The sequence below is a fragment of the Hyperoodon ampullatus genome, assembly GCF_949752795.1.
Source record: "Hyperoodon ampullatus genome assembly, chromosome: 4".
NCBI lineage: Eukaryota > Metazoa > Chordata > Mammalia > Artiodactyla > Ziphiidae > Hyperoodon > Hyperoodon ampullatus.
In genome coordinates, this window is record NC_136917.1 from 142,951,886 (window position 1) to 142,970,794 (window position 18,909).

Consider the following 18,909-nt stretch of genomic DNA (forward strand, 5'->3'; position numbering starts at 1 on the left):
TTTTTTTTTTTTTTTTTTTTTTTTTTGTGGTACTCGGGCCTCTCACTGCCGCGGCCTCTCCCGTTGTGGAGCACAGGCTCCGGACGCGCAGGCCCAGCGGCCATGGCCCACGGGCCCAGCCGCTCCGCGGCACGTGGGATCCTCCCGGACCAGGGCACGAACCCGCGTCCCCCGCATCGGCAGGCGGACCCTCAACCACTGCGCCACCAGGGAAGCCCCCTAGACGTTTTTTGAAGTGTAATTGACATAAAATAAAACTCACTCTTTTTAGGTGTAGATTTCAATGTTTTGAAAAATGTATACTATTGTGTAAGCATCACCACTATCAAGATTTAGAATAACTGCATCACCTGCCAAAATTCCCTTGTGACCTTTTAATTTCTGTAACTATAATAATTTTGCCTTTTTCAGAATGTCATATAAAGAAAATTATACAATATACAGTGTTTTGCATCCAGCTTCTTTCACTTAGCATAACACTTTTGAGTCATCCATGTTGTTGCATGTGTCAGTAGCTTATTGCTTTTTATTGCTGAATAGTATCCCATTGTGTGGATATACCAAAATTTATTTATCTATTCTTGGGGAGTTCCCTGGTGGTCCAGCGGTTAGGACTCAGTGCTTTCACTGCTGTGGCCCGACAAACCATGTGGCTCAGGCAAAAAAAAAAAAAAAAGAAAAAATTATTTATCCATTCTCTAGTTTTGATGTTTTATTGTTTCTAATTCTTGGAGCAGGGACAGCTGTTATGAACATTCACATACAAGTCTTTGCATTTTCATTTCTTTTGAATAAATACTCGAGAGTAGGAGTGCTGGGGTTATAGTAGGTATATATTTAACCTTAAGAAACAGCCAAATTGTTTTAAAGTGGCTGTACCATTTTTCATTTCCACCAGCAAAGAATGAGCATTCCAGTTGTTCCTCATTAGCACTTGGTATTATCAGTTTTATCTATTTATTTGTTTTATTTTAGCCATTCTATTAGATGTGTAGTACTATGTCATTGTGGTTTTAATTTGCATTTCCCTTTTTTTTTTTTTTTTTTTGCGGTACACGGGCCTCTCACTGTTGTGGCCTCTCCCGTTGCAGAGCACAGGCTCCGGACGGGCAGGCTCAGCGGCCATGGCTCACGGGCCCAGCCGCTCCACGCCATGTGGGATCTTCCCGGATCAGGGCACGAACCCGTGTCCCCTGAATCGGCAGGCGGACTCTCAACCACTGCGCCACCAGGGAAGCCCCCATTTCCCTGATATTAATGTTGAGCATCTTTTCCTGTGTTTATTTGCCATGCATATTTGTCCTTTGGTGAACTACCTATTCAAATCTTCTGCCCATTTTAAAAATTGGGCAATTTATTTTTTAATTATTAAGTTCTGAATACAAGTCATTTATCATGTGTTTTGCATATATTTTCTCCAAGCCTGTGTCTTGTTTTTATTTTTTTAATAAATTTATTTACTTTATTTTTGGATGCATTGGGTTTTTGTTGCTGTGCATGGGCTTTCTATAGTTGCAGCGAGTGGGGGTTACTCTTCCTTGTAGTGCGCGGGCTTCTCATTGCGGTGGCTTCTCTTGTTGCAGAGCATGGACTCTAGGCACACGGGCTTCAGCAGTTGTGACATGCGGGCTCAGTAGTTGTGGCACACAGGCTTAGTTGCTCTGTGGCAGGTGGGATCTTCTCGGACCAGGGCTCGAACCCATGTACCCTGCATTGGCAGGCAAATTCTTAACCACACCACTGTGCCACCAGGGAAGTCCCAATACTACACTATCTTGACTACTGCAGCTTTTAGTAAAGGCTTTTTTTTTTTTTTTTTTTTTTTGGTTTGTTCTGTTTTTAAGCAGTTGTATTGCTATTCCATTGTAAAGAGGTACAGTAATTTGTTGAACTCAGCCTCTACTTAGGGGGTTTAGTTGTTCTATTTTTTATATTACAGATAATGCAACAAATGCCCATGGGCATATAACTTTGTACCCTTGTGATAGTGCTTGTGTAGGGTACATGTTTAGAATTGGGAATGCTGGATCAGTGTTTCCCCACATTTTCCCCTAGTAATTGGGTCTAGTTTCAGGTATAGATCCATTTGGGTAAGACTTATAGTGTAAGTAACTAGGCTGTGCTTGGCTGTGTTCCTAGACACTGTCTGATCTTGGGCAGTGCCTTGTGGCCTATGTGTTAAAGCAAAGATTTCCTGCTTTCCTCTTTGGTCAGTTCCTGTGAGCTATAGAAAGATGCTTCCTCGAGAACACAAAAATAAGAGTGCTGTCAGAATTAGAGAGTGTTTGTCAGAACATCAGGGGCATTCTGCCTGTTTGACAGTTATACTTTTGATCAATTGGCAAGCCTATTTTCAAACAATTATTAATTTAATCTGGGAGTGGATTAATCAGTTTGCTGATTAACCACAGAGGCGGGTGAAGTGCATGGTGTGGTGGAGAAGTTGAGTAGATGGAGAAATTAAGGCCTTGAGGTTGAAACTGAGCTCAAGTGGTAGGCATCTCAGGACCATGCTTTCTCTGCTCCCTCTGCCTTTCAACCGAATCCACAACAAGTAGCTTCTGAACCTCAATCAAAGCTAATCCCCCAGTGGTTAACCCACCCTACCTGAATAATGAGTTGACTGTAATTTTGTTTTAAACATGACTTGGGCTTATGCCTGACCACTCTCCCCGCTTCCTACCCTTCTTGGTTCACTGATATATTCCCAATGCCCAGATCAGTGGCTAGCACATAGACAGTGTACAGTTTACATTTGTAGATAGAATGTTCTTAAAAATTAGTTTATTGAATATACATTTATCTTGATGATTTGGTTAACAAGAGCTTCCCCTGAGAGATAAGCCACACTCATTGTTCTGATCAAATCAAATTTCTGAGCCTACAGTGCTGTAGAGTCTCTAGCATAGAGCAGACACTGCTGACCACTGTGAATTCACCAAGATACATGTTGTCTTATAGGGTTTTGTCTTCCTGCTATTATCAGTGATACCCATTATCCAGGAATATTACCTACATAGTAATAATTATGATCACTAACATTTATCGGACTCTTACCCTGTGCCAGGCACCATGCTGAACACTTTATATGCACCATCCCATTTTATTCTCATAGCAACACTTCACAACGAACGTTACGAAGTAGGTACAACTGTAACCGAAAGTGGGGTCCAGCTGCTCGCCACTCAAAAGCAATAAAGAGGCAAGGTTGGTAGAAAGGAAACTTTGCTTTATTTTGGACGCCGGCAACCCGGGTGGTGGGGGGTGCGGATACCTGTCCAAAGGCCGACTCCCCCGCCAACTGACAATCAGGGGTCAAGAGCTTTTATAGGCTGAGGGAGGGGGCTACGTGCAGAAACAATACAGTCAGCTCTGACAGTCATCTTGAAATTGGTCATTGGTTGTCTGACCAGCGTTATCTTGACTGTTTTAAGTACGATTAATCTTCAGTTCCAAGGTTGGTTTGTTCCCATTTCCTTGAGGCCAATTCTTGGAATTGTGGCACCTTATGTCATGGCTACCGTCTGGCCATCATGTAGTTAACTTCTTCCACCTAGTGAGGGTTTCCCTATCTATAAGACAGCTCACAGGACATGGCTCAGAATATTATCTATAGCCCTTGAGGGGGAACTAAAAGTCCTTGATTTTGCTTAATGACAACTATTATTATTTAGTCTTGCTGGACTGTCTTTGTTTCTACATTTTCTCACTTCTCTGATGAAACTTATTCTTTGGCTGAAGTTTTTCACAGACAAAAGGCAGGCTGAGGACATGGGGGGTAAGGACCATAGGGTCCTGCTCCATTTCACAACTTTTGTACCATTTTACAGGTAAAAATCTTGGCTTAAGTTAATTAACTATGTGACCTAAAAGCTAGCAACTGTTTTGATTTTACCTATATACTTACATGGTGAATGCAGCATTATTTTACTTTTTAAAAAATATTTATTTTTGTATTATTTGTTGCACTGGCTCCTTAGTTGTGGCATGTGGGCTCCTTTAGTTGTGGTATGTGAACTCTTAGTTGCAGCATGCATGTGGGATCTAGTTCCCTGACCAGGGATCGAACCCAGGTCCCCTGCATTGTGAGCATGGAGTCTTAACCACTGCACCGCCAGGGAAGTCCCAGCATTATTTTAGATGAAGACAACTTTACCAAATGATGACTCAACCCCAAAACACTAAACTTGTTATTGTTTAGGTTTGGGCTACCCAGTAGGATAGCCACCAGCCACACGTAGCTGTTGAACATTTGAAATGCAACTAGTCCGAACTGAGATGTGTTGAAAGTATAAAATACACACTATATTTTGAAGACTTAGTATGAAAAAAAATATATAAAATATCTCAATTTTTATACTGATTACAAGATAAATAAAATAAGACACAAGATTACAGGGTTACAATAAGATACAAGATTACAAGATAAATAATACTATGCTGGGCATAAATTTAAATAAAATATACTATTAAAATTAGCTTTAACTTTTTTACATTTTTAAATGAGGCTGTTAGAAAAGTTACAACTACATATGTGGTTTGCATTTGTGGCTCGTGTTATATTTATACTAGATGCTTGTCTAGCACATTTTACAGACATTTATATTGGCCAATTCAGCACAGATTTTACTCAGATTGAATCTGACAAAGAGCTCTAAGCTGCATCAAAATGATTCTTGGTGATTCAGAAAGAGGCCTACGGTTTCTCCAGGACCAAGCTCCCACAGTATGGGGGCTTTCCTAATGCCGGGCCCCTGCAGTGTTGGTGGCTTCTCCACTGCCAGGTTCCTGCCCTGTGCACTGGCTAGGTGCCTCTAATGACCAGCTTTCCCTGGACCCCCTTCAGGCAGCTTCAAAACAGAACATTGTTGGGTAAGGCACCTCCCCATGAATGGCTTCCCCGCCATCATCCTTCTGGTGGCTTCCCAGCAAGTCCCAGAAACAAGACACTTCAACATCCAGTGAGCTATGCTGCATCTTCTCAGACATCTGGATCTCAACTCCGGGGGTGGGGAGGCCTCATCCTGGGTGCTCTATCTCTGCTCTAGTAGTGGCTGCTTCTTATTTCTGCTCTTCCTGAAGAGTTCACTTCAGTTTTTCCTAGCCAATCCCTTATTACCCTAATCCCTTAATCTTTTCCTGTTCAAGTTACTATGTGACTTGTCTCCTCATTGAACCCTCACCGGTATACCAGCTATTTTAATTGGATGTTTGTATTTTTATACTTTACATGTTATTTCTGTTTATATATATATATAATTACCATGTTTTGAGCAATAACTGAAGTTTTCTTATTTTGCAAATACTAAATGACTTTCTGTGCTTGCATCTGCACAGATTTTAGCATTGGTCTAAATTCAAGTAATTGAAAAATACCAAAAGGCATCATGTGATACTTTATTTTTTTTATTTTTACTTTTTGGCCGTGTTGGGTCTTCGTTGCTCTGCGTGGTATTTCTCTAGTTGTGCAGAGCGGGGGCTACTCTTCGTTGTGGTGTGCGCGCTTCACATTGCAGTGGCTTCTCTTGTTGCAGAGAACAAGGTCTAGGCGCGAGGGCTCAGTAGCTGTGGCGCACGGGCTTAGTTGCTCCGCGGCATGTGGGATCTTCCCAGACCAGGGATTGAACCCGTATCCCCTGCACTGGAATTCTTACCCACTGCGCCACTAGCGAAGTCCCATGTGATAGTCTTTAAATCTGCCTATAGTTCATCTACTTAGATTCGAAGAGTTGTCTCTGATGTGAAATTTATTCAAAATTTAGAGCTGTTCAAAAATTTAAAACCCTGTAGTATATTCTCATAGGACTTTTTTTGGGGGAAGGGCAGGAATCAGGAAAGGGCAGATTTGCTCTGATCAAGATGACCGGAAAATGGCTTTCTACTACCTTTAAAGAGTTAATCCAGTGCTAAAATTACATATGTTAATGAGATGTCTGTACTATATATGACTAGCACTGTGGTTCCACACCTAGGCCATAGATGAGTAAGTATTCTATTTAATAAAGACAAATTTTCTACAAAAGGAATTTTACATTGTACAATGTCTGTATTAAATGCATTCCAGTAACACTCACTATTGTCAGAATCCTTATTACCAGAAAAAGAAAATATATACCTTTCACCATCTCTCTGTGCCTTAGTTTGTTCCTCTCCAAAATAAAGTTTTATTACACCATCTCAAGTCTCTTGCAAATTTAAAGCACTGCACCATGCTGTGCTACCTCAGAGGTGTATGTTCACAGAGGTTTCTCTCGTCATCCTAATTGAACAGTACTTCTCTCTGAGGCTTCCTGCTTCCTGTCTCTCTCCTGCCTTGGGGAGCTGCTTCTTCTCTGAGGGCCGCTCCCCTGCAAAACAGGGACCATACACAGTTTCTGCTCTATGCCCTCTCCACTCTTGAGGTGGCTAAGCCATTTACTGACAAGCCATCCTTCCTCCCATTTGCCCAAGATGGTCGTGTTTCTGAAACAGAACTATTGGCCACCTGGTATTAATCCCATTTGCTTCTTCCTCAGCCACCTCTACCACTTGCCGTAACTTAAGGAAGCTGGACCTTTCTCCAATACCCTGTTTTATCAGTTGTCTTTTTTACAAAAGACCTTTCCCCTACAGGCCTTAATTTCCTCCACATAGTAACTCTAGAGTTCAAATCACTTTAAACATTTTTGAGGGCAAATCACACTTTTTACACGTGCTAGATGTTTATTTGCAGAGCTATATAAATGTAACACTATTAGATTAGGGCTCTGAATTCCCTGGTGGCCCAGGGGTTAGGACTTGGCGCTTTCACTGCAGTGGGCCCGAAGTACCAAATTAGACAGACAGACACACACACTGGAAATGTATACAAGAACCATTTTTTTAAATTGAATTATAGTTGTTTTACAATGTTGTGCTAATTTTTGCTGTACGGCAAAGTGGTTCAGTTATACATATATATGCATTCTTTAATATTCTTTTCCATTATGGCTTATCAGAGGATACTGAATATAGTTCCCCGTGCTATACAGTAGGACCTTGTTGTTTATCCATTCTATAATAGTTTACATCTGGTCACAGCTTTTAGAATCCTCAGCCAGATCAAGGATATAGAGGGGTCCAAGGGAAAGACTGGTAAAGAAATTTCTTTGAAGAGTTTTAAGTATTCAACTCAACCTTCCTGGAAAAGGGGGTTACTACCTTGTAGCTCTAAACCTAGGGAAGGAAACTTCAAAGGAACCACTCAGAAGGCTTTGAAATTTGCTTCCTGCAACTGTTTTGGTGGGGGGCCAGGAGAGTGCTGCTGCCTGAGATGTCCCTGCACTTAAGAACTTGTTCAGGCTAGGGAGGTGGGAATGTTTCCTGTGGACAAGATGTGGGCCACTCAGGAGAGAGGGATAAACAGCATGGGATAATTTTGAATCCTCTCCATAGGGCCCTCAGAGGTAGAGAAAACCTCAGGAGAAAGAGGTTGGATCCTAGGGGCTAGGAAGGAATCACAAAAGACTATTCTGAATTAAGATGGGAACTACAGGAGAGGTCATACAAATGCCCAAGAGAGGAAAAGTTTAATCATCTGCAGGGTCCAGACACTGTTTACCCACCCAGCCAAGGAAGAACCATCCCCCATCCCCCCACCTCTCCTTCCTCCTCCTGTCTACTCTTAAACCCACTGAGGAGTGCAATTGCAGCTCACAAGCCCCAGAGAATGTATACAGGGAGAAGGCTGAGATCAGAGGGACCATGCCCCCTTCTCCACTGCTGGTTCCAACCCAAAGGAGGCCCAAGCTGGAAGATGTGAGATAAGGTTAAGTCAATTTTGAAGTCTGACTATAACACAGGACTGGAAATTTTATTTGAAATAAAAAAATAACTTACTAAAATAAAACTGTTTTCACAACTAATCATGACTGGAGAATATTTTTTGTTATCTGTAAACAATCCAAAAGAACAAGGGTCAGACCACGTCTTCATCCTGGGGCACAGGACCATATTTCCACTGTATAAAGACGAGGACACAAAAATAAGAACTGTGTTTTTACCTCAATCAACATACTATGCCTGTGGTAATCTACAAGCCACCTGCATACATGAGAACCATTTTTTTTCACTGGTACTTTCTTTGAACAAGATATCCCTCTACCTTACCATACAAGGAAACTTTTGCTTCAGGTTCCATTCTTGATTCCTGAGGTTTATAGCCTCTGCCCTGTGCTTCTCAGCTTATGATCTGAACTACCTTTTGTTTTGAGGAAAAAAACCCCCAACAAAATGAAATATAATCCATATGTAGTACGAATGAGAAAGAGAAAGCTCCTTATCATTTAATTTGGTAAAAGTTAGGGTTGGGATCTTAGTTCCCTGACCAAGGATTGAACCCGGGCCCTCAGCAGTGAAGAGTCCTAACCACTGGACTGCCACAGAATTCCCATGATTTAACTTTCTTAACCACCTTTGTAAAGGTTCCTCCGCTCCCACTCTATCACACTCTTTATATCTTTGTCTTCACAGCACTTGTCACTACCCGAAATTGCTTACCCGTTCTAGGTCTGTCAACCCCCAACACACACACACACACATGCTATTGAAATCTTTGTCAGACAAAGATTTCTTGTCTGCCTTGTTTTCCACTTGTATCTCCTTGGCCTAGAACTGCTTCTGGCACACAGAGGTCACTAGATCTGGTTCATAAGGGGCACTGTATCAACAGAGATGAAAGGGAATCACAGAACATCTAGGTTCTTCCAAAAGTGTGTTTAATTTTAAACTTGTAGTTTCTCATTGCCCAATCTCCCCTGAACCTCTAGCAAGCTGGCTTTGTTCTTGATGCTCTATTGAAACAAGGTTTATGGAAATAAACACTAACCTCAAGTTTGCAAATCCCGGAAGTTTTTTTTTTTTAATTTTAAAATCTTTTTCTCCTTGGCTTCAGCCACATACAATACTTGGTTTGTGTGACTCAACCCTATCCTATGTCCTGGGCTATTTCTGCAACCACTAGAGTCAACTGTCAACTTCAACCATGTCGGTTGTTGCTCCCACTGTATCTCTAACATTGCCTAGCTCATAGTAGCATCATCATATGCATTATGTTGAACAAATTAATGAACCACTCTCTCTCCTCGTGTCTCCTATGGACATCTCCCCAAATCTTTCCTTGAGCCTCTCCAATTTGTCTTTTCTTTCTAGAGTATCTGTATTTTCAAATGGTTTCAACCATTACTGAGTCAAGGATGGTTTACTGAAGTTCATCAGTCAAGAAACTGAATCCTTAAAAAAAAAAGAAAAAAGGAAGTCCTTTTTTTCTCATCATTTCTAAATGCCTACCAGGTCTCACCATCACCTCATACTTCCATTTAAATTATCTTCACCATTTTAACCCCTAAAATCAGTTCCCTTTCACAACTCTGTTCATTACCTCCAAATGCAGACCTCTAGCCCAGGCTTTCCACTTGAACGGCCACCAGGCTTACTCACTTCTTCCAATGTACTTCCTCTTGGTATCCCACAGGCAACAAAACCTAACTTTAATATTTCCCCCCATGTTGCCTCCACCCTATATTCCCTCTCAATGAATGCACCACCTCCTTGCCCCCTAGTCCAAAACATCTAAGACTCCTACCTCCAATATTTGAGGCCTACTGCAGACACAATGCTGTTTTTTAAGTTATTATTTTTTAATTCATTTTTGACTGCTCTGGGTCTCTGGTGCGGCTCACAGGCTTAGTTGCAGTATGTGGGATCTTAGTTCCCTGACCAGGGATTGAACCCAGGCCCCCTGAATTGAGAGCATGGAGTCTTAGCCATTTGACCACCAGGGAAGTCCCACTATATTTTTATATATGTGATCCCATGGAAGCCTCACACAGCCTATGATACAGAAGCAAGAGGGGGCTTGGAAGCTACTCCCTTTGATTCAAGTTTTACATGTTCTCAGTAGAGACATCCCCCCTACAGCCAGCCCCACTGCTACCTTAGTCCACGACCTCATGATTTTCAGACTATTTAAGAACCTGTTGCCTGGTTTTCCAGCTTCAAAACATATCACATCCATACCATCACCTTCCATCACCATCATATTAATCTTGCTAATGATAACTAATCATGCCATTGTGTGCGCTTAAAACCTTCCAAGATTTATCATTGCTTCAAGCTAAAGTCCAAACTCCTTAGTATAATACTCAAGACCTTCCACAACCTGATCCTCACCCCTCTAGATTCTTCTTACCAACCCCCTGACATTCTCTCAACCTGACAAACCACAGTTTCTGTGATTGAGATACCCTTTGGTGACACCCATCTGGTCCTGAGTACCCTCTGCCCAAGAAACACAAATTCCTTAGTTGTGGCACAGGCCCCAGGCATCTTTTGTCAGATTGAGGTCCACTGTCCAAACCAACTTTGACCCTCAGGACACGATGAGATACGTCAGATGCCAACTTCCTGCAAACCAGTATTCAATGAACTGAATCCACCTGTTTGCATTCTATACTGAATGTGTTAACCTAGCTCCATCTCTCTCCCACTGCTGCTCCCCAAGTCTTAAAATTAATTTTAACTGTGATTGGAGCAGCCTCAATTGGTCTGTGAGCCACCTATGATCTATGGAGATACTTACCATTGCATCAGACAATTTCCCACTGAAACCCAACCTGTCAAGGGTCATAGGCACTGGCAAACAAGAAATAAGCTCACCTTACACTCAAACACACAGGCCTTTCTTAATGCATCACTGCCCACCTCTCTCACAACCCCTTTGTGCCAACTGTTTTCTGGCCCAGGATTTAGAAATTCCACATCTTCAGGTCAGTGCCCACTCACCTCAAGGCCTAATATTTATTCCATCCTGGGCATTACCTATCTTAATGGGCCTCTCCATCACTCAAGAATCAACCATTAGTAACACTAGAAGATTTCAGAAAGATCTTAACACCAAGTTAGATTATTTCAGTACTCTGAAGCCAAAATATATTAAAACCATTATTTTTGTAGGTCAAAAGCAATTTCATAAACTTGAACCTGCTATACCAACTTTAGGCTGCAGCCACTGTAGAAGCACCTTCACTCACTGAACTCGGAAGCCCATAAGACCTCCAGCTTACAACTGCGCACAGGCACAGCAGTAAAATCACACTAACGAATGTCAGCTGGATCCAGGAACCATGCTCTCAATTATGCATCCCTAAAGTACAGAGTACTGAGTCATTATGTTGAGTCTCACATATTGGGAGGAAGCCCAATGTAGATTTAGATCAGCAGGGGCTTCTGTAGAAGTTAAATATAAGCTAAGACCTGAAGGATGAGTTAGGAAAAAAGCGGGAGGAAAGGAATTAGCTAGAATTTTGGGAATGCATTCTAAAGGTAAGATTGGTGAGGCAGTGATGATCATGAAGACCCCTTCAAGGTCAGGTTAAGGACATTATACTTAATACAATGGGAAGCTAAAAGCTAGGACAGCACAGCTTGGCCACACTGCTATTTTATGCCAGTTGTTCCAACACTTATGTTGTTTAATTAATGTTCTGTTCTCTCATTCAGCAGTCCAACAAAATCAGCCCTGTCTTCACTCCAAAAAACTGTATGGCAGTAACACTCGAACTAGGAAAGCAAGGCAAAAAAATTCAAAGCACCGAAAATCAATGATCACCCAGCTAAGGGTTAAAGTAATTCTAGGGATCTATTTATCAATTGCCTTTAGCCTACAAATATAAGTTTATACTTGGCCTTCCTTTACATTCTACTCAATCCACTGCATTTGCCTGTGGCCCTACAAACTTTCTTCCATATTTTGTTGTTGACTCACACTGAGCAGGTTGCTTTAGTTTTTCACTTAGCTGACCACCTTAAACGGCATGCACAGCCTATTACCTAGGTGCCAAGCAACAGTTAAGATCACCTTTCCAAAAATCTGAAAAAGTATATGTATAGCTGCATCACTTTGCTATACACCAGAAATTAACGCAATATTGTAAACCAACTATACTCCAGTAAACATTTTAAGAAAAAAGAAAAAAATCACCTTTCTAAAATAGAATTCATTTAACTCCTATCCTTCACGTTCTCATCAGTACTCCAAAGCCTATCGTAATGATTTGACAACCACTCCCCAAAGACCACAGATGTTCCTAAAAGAAATTAAGTTATGCTCTTTCATTCACTCTAACATTTTAAACATCAATATGTGTTGTACTAAGAATTGTACTATGTAAATTCACTATATTCTTCACATCATCTGCCAGTGTTGTCAGCTTGAAGGAATCCTGGAATTCTGCTTGTTCCTTGTCCTCTTAAGCAGTATCACAACCCAGTTCAAAAGTTACTGTTCCAAAACAGCCACTTAACAAGTAAATCTGATTTTAAGCTGTACCATTCGCAAACCTATACAAATCATTGATACAAGCCTATTAAAAATACCTTAGCACACCAGAGTTTTTCAAAACCAGAACATTTATTGCGTGACTAATAATTGAAATCCTTAAGATGAACTGGATGCTGCAACAGCTGCCCTCTTGGGTTTAGGTGTTGTTCCTTCACGGAATCCATGCCTGCACCGTGTTAAAAACAAGAACAGTTACTTCAGCAATGCCAACGCATACATTTTGATTGTTGCTATAACAGATTTTTATGAGCTTATCTCAGTTAAATCTGAAATCAATATTGAATTCATATGTTCAGACATTTATTTTTACTACATCACTGATAAGCTGCAGTATTTACTTCCTTCTGCTTCAAGATAGCCATTTCAGGAATACAGATAACTTTAATTGGAAAGAAAAAAGGGCAACGTATTTGGTTGTACTGATCACTGGGCCAGTATTTCCCCACCACTTAAGATTCCTAAGGCATCTGTGAAAACGGGTTCTTAAATTACGAGCCAGAGATCCTACTTTCCTTTAGCCAAGGAAAAACAATGTGTTTAATGGTAGACATTTTCTCAACTGCTTAACTACTCTATATCTTAACTCATTTAATATTAACACCTACTTGTAGTGTACCATTATCCCTCTTTTGAGGGACAGACAGGTTAAAGTTGGCTTCAATTCATGCTCTTAACTCTTACATTGAACTAGCAGACCACTGAATCCTAAGCCTATACTACTGTATAATAGTCTTATACATTATGAAGTGCAAAGCGCAAAGAAAGGTCACTTCAGCACATGAACACAAGCACATCTAAGGGTGTTGTTTACAAACCCCCAAACTGTCTTGAGGTTTTTTAAAATTTGAAAACCTGGAATTGAGCGGTAGAGGTCAGAAATTCTGCTAAATATCCTACACTGCACAGGACAACCACCCTCCCCAACAAAGAAATCACCTCAGCTGAGACCTTACGTGGGTTAACCCCTCAAAAGCTACCACTAAAATGCAATTTGTTTAGTCTAGACGGGGGCTGAAATTAAAACTCTAAGGCCCGTCTTTAAGTAATAAAAGACTATAAAATTTCTTTCTATACAAACGCAATAGCAACTGACAGGTTTCTATAGCAGACTTGCCCAAAGCCACAAAACCCGAAAGTCTCCTTTATGCACGATTACCTTGACAAAGTTTGGTAGGAAAGTGAAATGTAGGTATGCTAACAAATGTCATCACATTTTCTGGAGTCTAGCTCCAACTAAGCCCCAGCATGTATAGCTCATACTACTGTTTACTGAAAGATTCACAAGATCTAAACTAACTGATCTGAAGCTTATGGTGGCAGAAGAAAAAAGTTCCTTGCTAACACCTCATCCCACCAACCAGAGCAGTTGAGAGGATAATTATGCAAGCTGACAAAACCACAAAAAACTGAAACATGAAAACTGTACCTGAATCTGCGGTATACAATTTTTAGGTGCCTCATTCGACCAGTCCCGGTGGTATTTCGTCTTTTAGCTTTAGCACTCCAGTTATCTAAAACACACATTCAAGTGAAGGTTCTAAACGGTTTTCCCCACACACATTGTAAGCTCTGTCGGTCAATATACTTAAAAATGCCTGCTTGGGTTTTAACCCCGCTTCATCGCTATACAGATGCCCCGTTCTTCTAGGGACCGCCTAATGCTCAGTCATCCCCACTGAGGTACAAAACAAACACGGGACAATTCTCAACGCCATGATACTCTCTATCAGAGTCTAGTAAACATGCACTTACACTTCCTCTTCCGCTTGGCAGGGTAGCCACATTTACCGCAGGTCGACTTCTGAAGGTGGTAGGCCTTAGAGCCACAGCGGCGGCACAACGTGTGCGTCTTATTCCGACGCTTCCCAAACGAGGACGTTCCCTTCGTCTACAAGTTAAGGGGACAGACGATTCTTCAATCTAGCAATTTCTACACACGTTCTTACGTTTTCAGTTAAAGAAACTATTGATAAGATTTCATGACAACCACAAGGTCTCAAACTGTGGGAGTCTGACTTTTCTTTTTTTTAAAAAATGTGGTGTATTTATTTTATTTACATGTTTTCACATCGACTGCAATGTATTAAGAATTCAAATGCTATAAACATAGGAGTCTGACTTTTCTTAAATGCTAAATCAGAGACCTCTATCGGAATTTCACGTCATCTAAAGCCCCCTGCAAGAGCTGCTGTGTTTTGAAATCCGCTACATTAAAAAGAAGAAAAAAAGATATAATGCAAAAAACGAGATAACGTGGTTTTCCTACCACCCCTACTCCAAAATCTAAGAGCTCCTGCCCAGGGCACCGCCAACGATTCCTTGGCTTACAGAGCCACTTTCAAACTATGCTTCTTCTGTCCTTTCCCATAGGCGGGTAGGGCTGTGCGGTCTCCCCAGAGGTCAGGCAGAAGCAAGGTGCCTAGAGCAGCTGCAGCTCCACGACTGCAGGCCCCGCACTCCCAAACAGGGGCCATTCTTCTGCCTCTCGAGGGCCACCACATGTCCCTTTCCTGCCCACCGGCTCCCCTTATCGGAAACCTTGCCGGGCCCCCACGGACAGCAAAGAACGCGGCGCAGGGCGCTAGGATGGAAGCCGATTCCGAGATCCCTTGCAGACAACTCACCATCCCGCTTCTGCCGCCGAGACCAAAGAGACCGAAAGAAAAGGCACTTCCGCTATATCGCGCTCAGAAGCTTCCGCCCAGGAAAGTACTTCCGGCGGGGCGCGGTGCACCGCTCTCAAGCGTCCGTCGCTGTAGCGTGGGTGGGGTCGAGAGGAGGATCCCGAGCCAGGCGGGGCCAATAGAAGGTTCAGAGGGGCGGGGCTCACAGCTTTCTGGGTCCGGGGTGGGCGTCTGTGTAGGGTTCGGGTTGGGACTGGAGTTCTTCGCCAGGTTCTTCTGCGGTCCCGACGGAAGCTTTCGGCTGACGCTGATCATCGCTGAGAAGTCGCTAGGAGGACGGAGCTGGGCTTAGAATATGATGAGAAAGGCAAATAATGTTTTTTCTAACTATAGTACTTTAGAGGCAAATGATTTGATCCCCAATCTTGTTATGCCAAGGAATCAGACGTGGAACTTGTTAAGTATTGTTTCCTAAACTCTAACGTGAGGAAATCTGGTTCAGCAGCTTTGGATGGAGCTTGGACATCTGTACTTCGAAACACTATACTGTTAATGTTGGTGCTTCCCAGACCTTTTTTTTTTTTTTTTGCGGTATGCGGGCCTCTCATTGTTGTGGCCTCTCCCGTTGCGAAGCACAGGCTCCAGACGCTCAGGCTCAGCGGCCATGGCTCACGGGCCCAGCCGCTCTGCGGAATACGGGATCTTCCCGGACCGGGGCACAAACCCATGTCCCCTGCATCGGCAGGCGGACTCTCAACCACTGCGCCACCAGGGAAGCCTCCCAAGCCTTCTTGATAAACGCTAATCCACTTGTAACCTTGCCTAGGAAAGCCCCTACCGTCGCAAAAGGATAAAATATCCAAACATTTAAGAGTTAGGGAAAAACGATCCTAAATGTGCGCGCTTTCTAAAGGAAACAATTCGTGACCTATCACTTGTGAAATACTGGCAAAGGTAATTAACTAACTACCAGCAGAACAAGGTGACGTTTAGGAATTAGAGGTTTAATTTTGACAGGTTAACAGTTGATTTAGTGCCTAGTCAGTACTAGGCTCTTCTAGAAACTGGGAATAGAAACATTAACAGGACATAGTCCCTGTCCTCATGGAAGTGGTAGGTGGGGAGTAGGGGGTTCAGGGGGAGGTGCAGCCAGGGGAGAGAGAGAGAGAAGGCCAACATTTGGGTGTTTGGACCAAACTGCAGTTCAGGGGAGACTTAACTGGATCAGGTGTTGTATTAGTTCCCCACTGCCATTCTAGCAATTTACCACAAACGTAACGGCTTAATACTAAACATTTAATCAACGAGTTATAAAGTTTCAGTTACGCAAGATGAATACATTCTAGAGATCTGCAGTACAATACTGCATCTACAGTTGACAATACTGTATTTTACACTTAAGGACGATAATCACAAACCACCAGCTAGTCTTTAAGCTACAGGCAATCAAATAATTTCCTTTCTTTGTTTCACACTTTATAAAGTCTTTCCCCTGGCTCATAGAATGCTACTAACCACTTCCGGTTTGGTGCTGCCCTTTTTGGATCGATTTTTGCTAAAATAAACTTAAATTTTAACTATGCCTGTTTATCTTTTAGTAGGCCCTTGTAAGTACGCTGGCCCCACCCAGATAATTCTCTAGTCTCCATGTCAGCTGATTAGCAACCTGAATTGTCCTTTGCCTTGTAACATATTCACAGGTTGTGTCATCTTTGGAGAAGATCATTATTTTGCTTAGCACAAGTGTTATGACATGAGATCAGTGTAGACTGTTACTGAACCCAAGTTAGTGTGCCTGAGGCACAGTGAGGCCAAACAAACTGAAACATTGGAGTTTGGAGGAGAGAAAGGACCAAACAAGGAGGACAGCGCAGCTCATGCTCAAAAGACCTGAACTCTCCAGTGGTTTCGGGGGAAGGATTTTTTGTTTTTGTTTTTTTTAAATCATTTATTTATTATTTCGCCCTATGGCGCGGCTTGCAGGATCTTATTTTCCCAACTAGAGATTGAACCTGGCCCTCTGCAGTGAAAGCCCAAAGTCCTAACCATTGGACCACCAGGGAATTCCTTCAGGGAAGAGATTTTAAAGGCAGAATAAGGGCTGCAGGGCATGTGACTTTCTTCTGATTGGTTGGTGGTGAGGTAAGAGAATGGTGTTCCAGGAATCTTGTGCTCAGCCACCCTCCACCTCCACCTGAGGGCCTTAGTTCCGATAGCAGAACTCAAAAATTTGTATCAGATTACTATGTATATCCATTGGGGAGGAACTAGGACTCTGCTTTATTGCTGCACTATTGTTTCTTGACTGCCTTTCTTTTGTTTCTGCATTCCCTCACTTCCCTAATTAGTAACTGTTCGAATCTACCCTTTGGAACACAGCAGCGAAGATCTAGGAGGCTGAAGCCTTTTTCCTACAAACAAGAGAAAGGGGACATGGAAAGGCTTTTGTACCCAGGAGGGCCCCACAGTGTGCTGCTGGGTTTCAGGAAGGGTAGGACAGGTAGCAACCACTGAGGAACCAAACTGTGTGGCAGGCACTATGTCAGAGTCTCTTTTACCCCAGACATTCCCCAAATTGTAAACATCAGAGTGAAATATTTTTCCTCTTATCCCTTTTTGATGTGCTGGAAATCACACCATTCTGGCCCTGGTCAGGTAGGCCCTTGGCTCTATAGAGGCCTATGAAGCCAGTTTAGCATTTCCAGATTTCTATCCAAATGCCAGGTTTAGGTCAGGAGTAGAATGACTTCTGAAACAGATGATCTTCTTACAGAGTCCAAGCTCACTCTGCTCGCTGCACGACAGGCCAATAAACTGGGAGACGAGGTGTTGAGGCAAAGAATGCGACTTTATTTGGAAAGCCGGTGGACTGAAAAGATGGCGGACTAGGGTCCCCAAAAAACCATCTTAGCAGGGTCTGGATGCCAGTTTCTTTCATAGAATCAGAGAGGGAAGTAAAGTAAAAAGGCAGAATAGAGGGAGATGTGGGGAGGAAGTAAAGTAAACAGGATAAACATCTTCTGGAATGACCAGCCTTGGGGAGGGGATGGTTAATTTCTTCTTTCTTGCAGCCATTCACAGGTGGGTAGGGTTCCCTGAGGTAATCCATTATGTATGATTATAATAACAAAAGCTACGAAAAGCAAATGCTAAAGTCAAAGAAACAGATCCAACGTGGAGTCAAAATTGGGTCTTCCCTGTTGCAATCTCTGCTGTTACTTACGGCGTTTTGCCTTTTGGCAGAGAGTGATAGAGACTTCATAAATCTTGCATCTATTATTCTGATATAGTTCAGGTCTCTTGACCTGCCTTTTTTTCCTACAATAGATGAAATTAGTGCTGACTTTCCTCTTTTAAGAAAATCACATAATTTAAACTCCTACCTGCAAACAAAATTTTTACACCTGTTTCACTGTATTTGATGTGAGGGATGTATTTTCAAATCTTCATCTCCTGGCCACCCTTCCCCCAGCTCACTTCTGAAAATGTATAACTCAGATTGGGACTCGAACCCAGCCAAAACCCAGATTGGGACTTGAACCCACGGTGTTTGAACAGAGATCACACACCTGGTCTCAGGATTTAGACCCCACGGTCTTTTCTTGACGTCTCATCACAGAAGGAATTCAGTGAGAGACAAAGTGATAGGTAAGAAGTTGATTCATTTAGAGAGAAACACACTCCACAGACAGAGTGTGAGCCATATCAGAAGGCAAGAAAGGCGCCAGGGTATGGGGTGGTCAGGTTTTTTAGGGGTGGGTAATTTCATAGGCTAATGAGTAGGAGGAGTATTCCAGCTATTTGGGGGAAGGGGTGGGGATTTCTAGGAATTGGGCCTACTTTTTTTTTTTTAATAAATTTATTTATTTATTTATTTATTTATTTTTGGCTGCTTTGGTCGTTGCGTGCGGGCTTTCTCTAGTTGCG

The 18,909-nt window shown here is 42.4% G+C and overlaps 1 protein-coding gene across 1 annotated transcript; it reads right to left on the reverse strand.

Moving 5' to 3' along the window:
• Window positions 1-12,408: 12,408 nt before the first annotated feature.
• Window positions 12,409-15,079, reverse strand: RPL37 (ribosomal protein L37). Its single transcript, XM_079703134.1, has 4 exons — window positions 14,983-15,079; window positions 14,111-14,246; window positions 13,785-13,869; window positions 12,409-12,524 (listed from the first exon to the last, which is right to left on the reverse strand). Exons 1-4 carry the CDS (start codon window positions 14,983-14,985, stop codon window positions 12,455-12,457), a joined length of 294 nt encoding a protein of 97 aa, XP_079559260.1. The 5' UTR covers window positions 14,986-15,079; the 3' UTR covers window positions 12,409-12,454.
• Window positions 15,080-18,909: the final 3,830 nt, after the last annotated feature.

What these genes read in the sequence shown, in the direction of transcription:
- RPL37 (XM_079703134.1), bottom strand. An exon ending in TGCCAAGCGGAAGAGGAAGT is followed by an intron (nt 13,870 to 14,110) that starts GTAAGTGCATGT and finishes TGTGTGTTTTAG; the next exon opens with ATAACTGGAGTGCTAAAGCT. An exon ending in ATTGTATACCGCAGATTCAG is followed by an intron (nt 12,525 to 13,784) that starts GTACAGTTTTCA and finishes AACACGGTGCAG; the next exon opens with GCATGGATTCCGTGAAGGAA.